Here is a 9,379-nt window from a genome sequence, read left to right as displayed (position 1 = left end):
GGGGGGGGGCATGCCTCTCCCTGCAAAGGAAGCTGAGGTATTCCCCTCACCTGGGGCCAGCCATGCCCAGCCCCCTGGTGGAGGGGCCTGCTGATTACACTGTCAGCATCCTCACCCCTAGCAGCAGTTACACCATTTGCTCTCCTAGTGAGCCAGAGCCTGAAGCAGTAAAGGGGTGTGTGCCCCTGTGCAGCCCTGGGACCTGGCCTCTTGGCTCGGATGACCTGAGCTGCTTTCATTCCATGCCTGCTGCAGAGATTGCAGCAGGGCCTCCCGAGAACCTGGGTCCTGTGCACAAGTTCCCTTCCCTTTGGGCCCCCTTCCTGGGCTAAGCGCCCTTGGACTCTGTGGGCCCAGTGAAAAGCAGGAGAGGCGCTGTCCTCCCCGTCTGTCTCCCAGCCTCTGCCCTCCACAGCCGTCTCAAAAGCATGTAACCCGGTTATCTTCATCCCCTCACCTAGTCCAGACCTTTTTCTTCCAGGGGTGTTTCCAGCTTGAGAGTGGGCCGCTATCCAAGGTAACTGCTGGAGGGACGGCTGCAGGCCGAGTATATGAAGGAGGCCCATGCCTACAGCTTGTGGCCTGAAAGAATCTTCTCTGGGTGTTCAGTGCACGCTCTGCGTGGTACTCGCGGTAACACTGCTTTGCCAGCCATGGCGAAGCCCGGGTTGGTAGAGGGGCAGTTGGCTTCCTTGAACAGGCTGCACAGGGAAGCCAAGATAGAGAGTCCTGCCCGAGGGAGGGAGGGTTGGGGGTACACTCAAGTTTACATTCAGTGAAATCCCAGGAAAAAGAAACAAGGTGGCAGCAGCTTTACTCCTCACTCCACTGTGAGGAGTACCAGAGGATTTCTTTTGGGTCACGGTCTTGGAGGTTTCAGTTCATGATGGATCAGCCCTGCTCACCCGGCCTCTGATGAGCGCAGGGTGCCACGTCATGGCAGGCACTCAGCATGGCAGAACCATCCACCTAATGCCGAATGACAGGGAGAAAGACTAGGGCCCTTGGTTCTCTTTGAGGGCACACCCCAATGACCTAAAACCCCTAGGCCCCGCCTCCTAATAGAGCCAGGGTCAGGGGGCCTCTGGGCACTTTCCACATTCAGACTCTAGCAGATGTAACTCCAAATCCTCTCAAGATAGCTACCATGCTTTGAGATGCCTGTCTTGGCGGTAGGGCTACTGTCAAGGCTCTCGGTGAGGGGGATGAGGATCAAGCTGTGTATCTGAGTCTGAGATAGCAGTCCTTAAAGCACAAAATCGACTTGAACAAGGCTCCAGGCCCTGCTGGGAGAAGAGACCACCAGCTGTACAACCCCTGGGGCCGTAGAAGCCCCACAGCTGCAGATCTGGGTGTCTGCTCTGCTGCATCCTCTCTCACTTGTAGTTCCTATCACAGCAGAGCTCAGCTAGGGGCCTTATCAACCCCATTTCCTAGATTCAGGATTCACACCTGGCTTGATTTGGGTCCAAATCTTATCCTCCTAAGCCACAGTACTTAAGGGCAAGTGCTCATTGGAAGGCAGTTCCCAACTGCTCTTACTAGCCTGAGGAGGGGAGCGATTGCTCAAGGAAAAACCCAGCCTCTCCTGTGGCCTAGAGCTGAACTGAGGGAGACAGAAGTCACAGTAGAATACTGTTGCTAGGGTCTGCAGCCACTAATAATTGTAGGGAACCTCGTTGGTCTCACGTACCCCAGAGAGAAACAACTGTAGGTAGGAGAAAAAAATAAAGAGCTGGATCAGGTGGAGATACCTCTTAACTGATGGGAAGAGGACTGACTTCAACAGTAGGGGCGTTTATTTTATACTCCTGCAAAGTTAGTATGGGGAGAGGTAATGTTGCCTAGCAACTAACAACTAATTGTTCAGGCAGGATGCTTTTTTCAATACTGAGGTAGCTTGACTGCTTGAGGCACTCTGGCTCTGCCCTCACACATATGACCAGTAACCAGCTCCAGCAGCTCCCAACAGATTATTCTTGTCTGATACAGAAATTAATCCAACTACTCAGTTGAGTTTTCCAGATACATAGAGCTTGCACCTTTACAGTGTGAAACTTACGCCAGGTCAGTGTCTCATACCTGTGTTCCCAGCTTCTTGGGAGGCTAAGTCTAGAGGATAGTGAGTTTGAGTCCATCCTGAGGAACTTAGTGAGAGCCTGTCTCAAAATAAAAAGGTCTGGGGATAGAACTCAGCAGTATGGCACTTGCCTGTTGTGTGCAAGACCTTGGCTTAATCCCCAGCACCACTGTAAAACTTCAGAAAAGTGTTCCTTTCTGGAGGAAATCATTCTATAATTTTACACTAATCTTCAGATCTGCAATAGAATATAAAATTTTCTAAGCAGCTGAGGATAATTCACAGAAACGAATGGCTTCTCTGAAGCAAAGTCTGTCATGAGAAACTAACTGTTGGGAGTGCTGCTTGTCCATATGCTAAATAACCTTAGACCAGTGATGGTGAACCTTTGATGGTGAACCTTTTAGAGTGCTTGATACAAACAGCCTGCTGTGGCACGTGTGCCATAGGTTCACCACCACTGCCTTAGACCATGATCGTAGGCCCTGTTTAAATGCTTCTTTGGGGGCTGGGAGGATGCTGGGGTTTTAGCTCAGTGGTGAGGCACACGCTTAGCACAAGGTCCTTCATTGGATCTTCACCACTGAGAAGGAAGAATGGTTGCCTGCCCTGCTACTAGACTATAAGAATGACTTGCTGCTCTAAATGTGCTTCTGATCTGTTACTACAGGCACACACATGGACACAATAAAATTGTGAATAAAATGAACTTTACAATTTCCTCTCTCATAGGAGCTTTTGGCTTAGTCTGCCTGCTCTTCTTTTTCTAGATGTTTGAAGTTCACCATTAAGTTGTTTATTTATGCTTGCTCTGTTTTATAAAATGAGAATAAGTAGGCTGTGATTAAGGATTGCAGATTGTACCTAATGAGCAAGTGCATGAGTGTTTTAGCTACTGAGGAGGCCTTTCTGCTCTCACTAGACTAGATTCTGCCCTGCGGTCCTCTTGCAGATAAGGTGCAGTATCAGTGTACATTATCCCCAGGATTACTACTTGCCTCTCCCATTGGAAAGGTCCTGTGAGGACAGCAAAATAGATTGTTTCCCAAAAAAGACAGTATGTGAGACAAGCACATAGTGCAGAAATGAAAAACAAACTGGCCTTGGAAGGGTCTGGCTGGGAGTTTTGGTGACCTACACATAATCACTTTAGGAGCAAGGCACCCACCTACTACCCTGAGCCTTAGAGGCATGAAAAGGAAATAACGCAGAAATATGCCTGGCACAGTACCTGGCAAAAAGGGGTGAAGGGAAATCAGTGTGTTTGGTACTTGAGGGTGTCTAGGAGGAGGAAGAGAGTGGCACCCTCAGCCGGACGTGCTGGCCCACACCTGTGAGCCCAGTACTCCAGGCGACCTGCCAGAGGCTCACAAGTTTGAGCCCAGCCCGGGCAACTTAGCAATTTAAAAAGGGGCCTGGGGGTTCAGCTCAGTGCGAAGGCTCTGGATTCAATTCCGAGCATTGCAAAAATAAAAGAGTGGGAGCTCGGGGACAAAGGGAAGTGGGCAGAAAAGGGGCATAAGGAGCTGCCTCCCTAGACACCCTCACTGTAAGCCTGCTTCGCCTCTCCCGTTCTGCTCTGACGCTGGTTGGGTGGGCCTAGTAGAGGGAGGTGAAGGTGTCCCCACAGAGGTTTGTACCTTCCAGGTCCTAAGGGCAAACGAAGCTGCCCCAACAAAGCAGCTTCCTTAGAGCCCCCTGCCGAGGACCAGGTTGGGTAATGGGTACTTTGTGGCTCTTGACGCAGAGGAAGGATGGAGGAGTGGTGGGGTGGCTGTCCGGCTCTCGGGCTAGTCCTCTTTGTCTTTCAGATGAGCTTTTAGTCTTTGCGCCGCCATCCCTGTTTTTAGCCACTGAGCACCCACTTTGGGGTGGATGCTGGGGTAGGGCGATAGAAGCAGAGATAAGTGAGGCATAGTGCTGGCTCCCTAAGAAAAAGACTGTGCTCCCCCCCCCCCGGGACTCTGCCTCCTGCCACCCTTAGCTTCCTTGGCCATGCAGCCCCTCACAGCCCACTCTGAGCGCCAGTCTCGTCCGCCCCTCTGACTTTGTTCTGTCCTACCTCAGCCAGGCTCTGCAACGAGAGTATTCCCAGAGGAAAGTGACACAAAGAAAAGGGAGGGGGGCAGAAGGAGGGAATCCCGCTGACATCACTGCTCATTAGCATATGTGACCTCATCAGGGGGCGGGACAGTTCCCCAGGTGTCTGCGGGGAGGGCAGATGAGGGGTGGTATTTAAAGGGAAAAGCTGCCAGTGCTGCCAGTGAGGGAGCGGGTGCTGCGAGCTGCTGGGCTGCGCTCACACACGCACACAGATGCACACAGACCCCGACACCGACATGGACACGGACACAGAAACCACAGCACTTTGTCCGTCCGGCAGCCGCCAGGCCTCCCCACCAGGGACACCCACACCAGGTGAGAGCTAACCTGAGCAGGTTCCAGATGAAACCATAGGAGTGAGAGCTGAAGCTTTGGTGGGAAGATCAGAACTAGGGGTTCCATCAGCAAGAGAGGAAAAGCCGGTCAGGAAGTGGAGAAGAGCTGCTCCCTCGCACCGCACCGGGGCTGGGCTGTGGTGGAGGGGAGAAGAGCTGCCCAGTGCCCCTCCCCCATCACGCCAGGGCTTTGCTTGAGAAACTGATACATGGCCCCTAGGTCAGCCTACTCCTAACAGGCTGGGATAGACAGGAGGGAAGCGGGGAAGGAAGGGGCAGCCCACAAGCCCGGGAATCGTGGGTGGGGGCTGCCCAAGGGACCTGTTGTAAGGGTTTCTTCTGGCTCCTGGAGGCCCTGGCTGTTGGCCAAATATTGATCCTGGGCTATTTCCAGCCTCTCTCCACCCCCCTTTGTTGTGTCTGTTGTTCCTCCTCTGGTTACCCTGACCATGCATTGTCACCCTCCCCTTGGCACACACACCCGCGTGCACGCGTGCGCGCACACACACACACAGAGTCTCTCTCCACCTCTACCTCTCCACCAACACAATATTCTGTGCCATTCACAGGGACATCCAGAGATGCAGAAAGATTCTCACACACAACCATGTGCTGGTGGAAGCAGCCTCTCACACACTCCTCCACCTACGAAGAACAACACACACATCATCTTACAGACTGCTGGAACAGGCTCCCCACAAAGTTTTTGAGGCTGCCAGTACCTCCTCTCCAGAACCTGAGCTGCAGCTTCAGCTTCTCATGCCTTGTGCCCCTCCTCAGCCTGGGGATTGCCAGTGCAAAAGCAGGAGGAGGCAGGGCCGCAGGTGAAAGGAGGGACAGCCTCCCCCAGCCCCCAGGGCTGGACCTAGCCTGGGCTGTGTCAGTGTCAGTGTCAGTGTGAGTGGGCTGTGAGCCTGCCCACAGGTACCTTCCCTGCTCGGGGCATGCTTTGAGCAGGTTACAGCCAGGAGCACAATGGAGAAGGCATTATGTCAGCTGCTTGGAAGCTCATGGTGCAGGTTTCTGGGGGACTTCAGTGGAAGAGGCTGGGCCAAAGATTGTTTCTTCTAGGTCATGGTTAGGAGGGTGTGGCTGGACCTGTGACACTGGAGCAGCCTGGCCTGAGCCCTCTCCAGACGGCTGGGCACATCCCACTCATGGCTTCCTTTTCTTTGCTCTCTAGAAGCAGATGCCATACTTCTGAAGAAGCCAGAGAAACTCTTTGCAGGGCTGGACCGAAGCGGGCCACCCCCTGTCCCTGGAGCCCCCCGACGAAGAGGCAGTATGCCTCTCCCCTACAAGCACCAACTGCGGCGGGCTCAGGCTGTAGATGAACTTGACTGGCCTCCTCAGGCCTCATCCTCTGGCTCTTCCGATTCCTTGGGCTCAGGAGAGGCAGCCCCTCCCCAAAAGGATGGCGTCTTCAAGGTCATGCTGGTGGGGGAGAGCGGTGTAGGCAAGAGCACCCTAGCAGGCACTTTTGGCGGTCTCCAGGGAGAGAGTGCACACGAACTAGAGGATGCAGGTATTTGGGGAAGCCCTGAGGGGCTGAGTGGACTCGGGCTGAGGTGCTTGTGGCATGAGCAGCCCCTGGAGAACAGAAGCAAAGAGAAGCCTCTCCACTGCTTTCTGCAGCAGCCTCCCTGGAGGGGGTTCCCTGGTGCTGGGATCTGAGGTGTTCCTTGCTACCGGGTCTCATGAGTGTTGGGAAACATCCTAATGGGCTTTCTTCCCTCTGTTTCCCAACAGAAGACACCTATGAGAGACGCATCACGGTGGATAAAGAGGAAGTGACTTTAGTTGTTTATGACATCTGGGAACAGGTGAGGACTAAGATGTGGCTGCAGATGGTGATGAGGCTGGGAGACCCGGGGAAGGGCAGTCTGGCCGAAGACCGGCAGGACTCCAGGCCTGGTCTCCACACATACTGGGACCTGACCTTTCTTTGCACCATCTGTGAGCGCAAAGGGCCATACCAACATGTAGTCACATGGCCCATGGCCCAAAGAGCTACTTTCTCCGGGATCTTCTGCCCCAGGGGGAAGGCAGGATCTAAATTTGACAAGCCCTGTGGCTTCAAACCAGGGCAGACAGCCTCCATCCACAAATTCTTCTGGAAGTGTCTGTGTGAGGAGCGCTCAGAGCTCTGGAGAAAGCAGGAAGGGGAACGAGTGAGGACTTCTGCAGGTTTGCACATAAGGTCACTATGGCAGCTTTTTCTGAATGAAGAGCTTAAGCATGGGCCGGCTAATCTAGTCTAGGGTCCTATGTCCCCAAGCCCCCCACGGCCTCACAAGGGCTCACCTTAACTTCTACCTGCACAGACACCGCGTATGGAGATTCCGCCATAAACTAACTCTGCTGTCCTAAGCAGGAGGTGCCTCTCTCACAGCTGGATTCTTCATCTTTGAGGTGCAGCGCTAGGCAAGGGGCTCCTTATTCCTTTAGGCCTAACATCCCGCGGCTCTCTGCTCATCTGCAGGGGGACGCAGGGGGGTGGCTGCGGGACCACTGCCTTCAGACGGGGGACGCCTTTCTCATCGTCTTCTCAGTCACCGATCGACGAAGCTTCTCCAAAGTTCCAGAGACCTTACTTCGGCTCCGGGCTGGGAGGCCCCATCACGACCTACCTGTCATTCTCGTGGGAAACAAGAGCGACCTGGCCCGCTCCCGGGAGGTGTCATTGGAAGGTGTGTATCCCCAGCAGACTCCATACTTGCAATCTCCAGGGCGCTCTCTCTCCTTAAAGTCACCCTCCTTCACAGGTGCACAAACCTACTTGCACTTAGCTCCCAGGCTTAGGGCCAGGGTCCCAATACCCCACACCTAGGGCCCTGGGGATCCTTTCTCGCTCACCCTCACCTCTCCTCCAAGGCCCCTTACACCTCCACCTTGCACGTCCACCGCCCACCGTAGGATCCCTTCTTGCTCCGACTCCCAGCCCTTTCCACCGCGCTCGGGACCGGCACGTCCCCACCCTGAGCCGCTCCCTTCCTGCAGAAGGCCGCCACTTGGCCGGGACGCTGAGCTGCAAGCACATCGAGACATCTGCCGCGCTGCACCACAACACGCGGGAGCTCTTCGAGGGCGCGGTGCGCCAGATCCGGCTTCGGCGGGGCCCGGGCCGCGGCGGGGCCTCGCAGCTAGAGTCGGGCAGCCCGGAGGGCCCCACGCCGCCCGGGCGCCGCGAGAGCCTCACTAAGAAGGCCAAGCGCTTCCTCGCCAACCTGGTGCCGCGCAACGCCAAGTTCTTCAAACAGCGCTCCAGGTCGTGTCATGACCTCTCTGTGCTCTGAGCCGCGGTCGCCATGGCCACTGCGGTCGCCATGGCCACCCTTCCCTGCTCGCCCCCCTCGCCCCGCCCCGTCCGGCCTCTTTTGTGGAGGCCGTCTAGGAAACCAAAAACTCCCAGGATCCTCTGGGTCGGGGGGCGGGGCCGCACCCCACCGCCCAGCGCTTAGTTGCCCGCCACCGGGCGCGTGCGTGTGGAAGGGGCGGACGCAGGTTTCGCGCGGGTGGTGGTCGGGTCAGGAAGGAACATAGTCCTGAAAGGTAATTTTGTTTTTTCTTAATGCTTGGGCACTTCTGTAAAGAAATTCTAAAAACGGTAGCTGGAAAAGTGGTTTGTAGACTCCTGGACGGAGAGGACTTCGTTCTACTCCGAACCTGTCTCGCCTTTAAGATAGTCTTAAAGGTAAGGTGACGGAGACCCTGCTTCGAGAGACTTAACCTCCCACGCCGGTCCACTTTGCCCTTAAGTGCTGAAAAGGAAGGGGCTGGAAGTGCTGCTCTTGAGGTTGGATTCTGTGATTTACTGTCCCACGGTGGCACTTCCCCTTTAAGGTATTAAAGGTAAAGTGTGGACAGACTTTCTGCCTTTAAATGCCGGAAGGAAGAGCAGAGCAGTGGCGATCCCTGGGCCAGGGCCCGGGAGGCACCAGCAAGGGACCACCCCTTCCCTTTTCAATAAATAATTTTTCTATTTCATCTGTTCACCTTGACTTTTTGTCCTTGGAGTCCCAGGGTAGGGATGGATGTGGATAGACACTGTCCCAAGTGAGAAAGGTCAGAGGGCCCAGAGGAGCAAGGAACCTAATCTGTAGGGAGGCGCTGGAACTTTGTCTGGGGTGATAGTTACAGCGGTCCGAAGATCTTACAGATAATCGGGACACGTTGTGCATTTACATATGACAAAATAGGCTTGGAGAGAAACAGGCCTGGTAGAAGTCATTTCGCAGCTCTGGTGCCAAGGCCTTACCCCACCCGGAGGCTCCCAGCCTCCCAGAACTGTTCAGCTTTGACTTGGACTGGTTCTCTCTGGGGCCCATATCCACCGGGGAAGCCCATTAGCTGGGGCATCGTGCAGTCTATTAGCACCTCTGCTGGCAGGGCCCCATAGTCCCAGCTGTCACCTGCAGAGCCCGTGTGAGCACTGAAGCTGTCACTACCTCCCCTGGGGACGCCCACGCCTGCTGCTGCCTGAGCCCTGAGTTTGAACAAAGGGAGCAGAGGCAGCAGCTCTCCTCACCCCTAGACAGCCAGTGCAGCTACCTGAGTGCCTCAGGGCCGGGCTCCCCTCACCCCCCAGAACTTGGTGGGGAGAAGGAAGCCAAGACTCCTGAGTCCTTGTAGCAGAAGAAGAGCCCAGGAGGGCAGTCAGCAGGGTGATAATGAGGTGATCTGAATAGTGGCCCTGTCCCTGGATGAAACCATTTAGTAGCTTGCCTGAGGTCACCCAGGAAGCCACAAAGCTGGGACTGATTTCACTTGTCTGGTTGACATTATTTTTTCTTTTTTTTTTTTTTTTTTTGCACCGGGAATCGAACTCATGACCTCAGGCTTGCCAGGCAAAAGTTTATGC

At 54.8% G+C, this 9,379-nt stretch overlaps 1 protein-coding gene across 1 annotated transcript; it reads left to right on the top strand.

The window, feature by feature from the left end:
• The first annotated feature begins 3,950 nt into the window (after positions 1-3,950).
• Rem2 (RAS (RAD and GEM)-like GTP binding 2) lies at positions 3,951-8,505 on the top strand. Its single transcript, XM_005377113.2, has 5 exons — positions 3,951-4,498; positions 5,702-6,043; positions 6,268-6,341; positions 7,001-7,208; positions 7,519-8,505. Exons 1-5 carry the CDS (start codon positions 4,396-4,398, stop codon positions 7,812-7,814), a joined length of 1,023 nt encoding a protein of 340 aa, XP_005377170.1. The 5' UTR covers positions 3,951-4,395; the 3' UTR covers positions 7,815-8,505.
• The last annotated feature ends 874 nt before the right edge of the window (positions 8,506-9,379 follow it).

Source organism: Chinchilla lanigera, unplaced genomic scaffold (genome assembly GCF_000276665.1).
Source record: "Chinchilla lanigera isolate Chin_1 unplaced genomic scaffold, ChiLan1.0 scaffold00008, whole genome shotgun sequence".
Taxonomy (NCBI): Eukaryota; Metazoa; Chordata; class Mammalia; order Rodentia; family Chinchillidae; genus Chinchilla; species Chinchilla lanigera.
This window is presented reverse-complemented; position numbering and strand designations above follow the sequence as displayed.

Coding starts and splice junctions, on each gene's coding strand:
- Rem2 (XM_005377113.2), top strand. CDS start 4,396: ATGCACACAGACCCCGACACCGACATGGACACGGACACAGAAACCACA. Junction 4,499..5,701: donor ACCAGGGACACCCACACCAG/GTGAGAGCTAAC, acceptor TTTGCTCTCTAG/AAGCAGATGCCATACTTCTG. Junction 6,044..6,267: donor ACACGAACTAGAGGATGCAG/GTATTTGGGGAA, acceptor GTTTCCCAACAG/AAGACACCTATGAGAGACGC.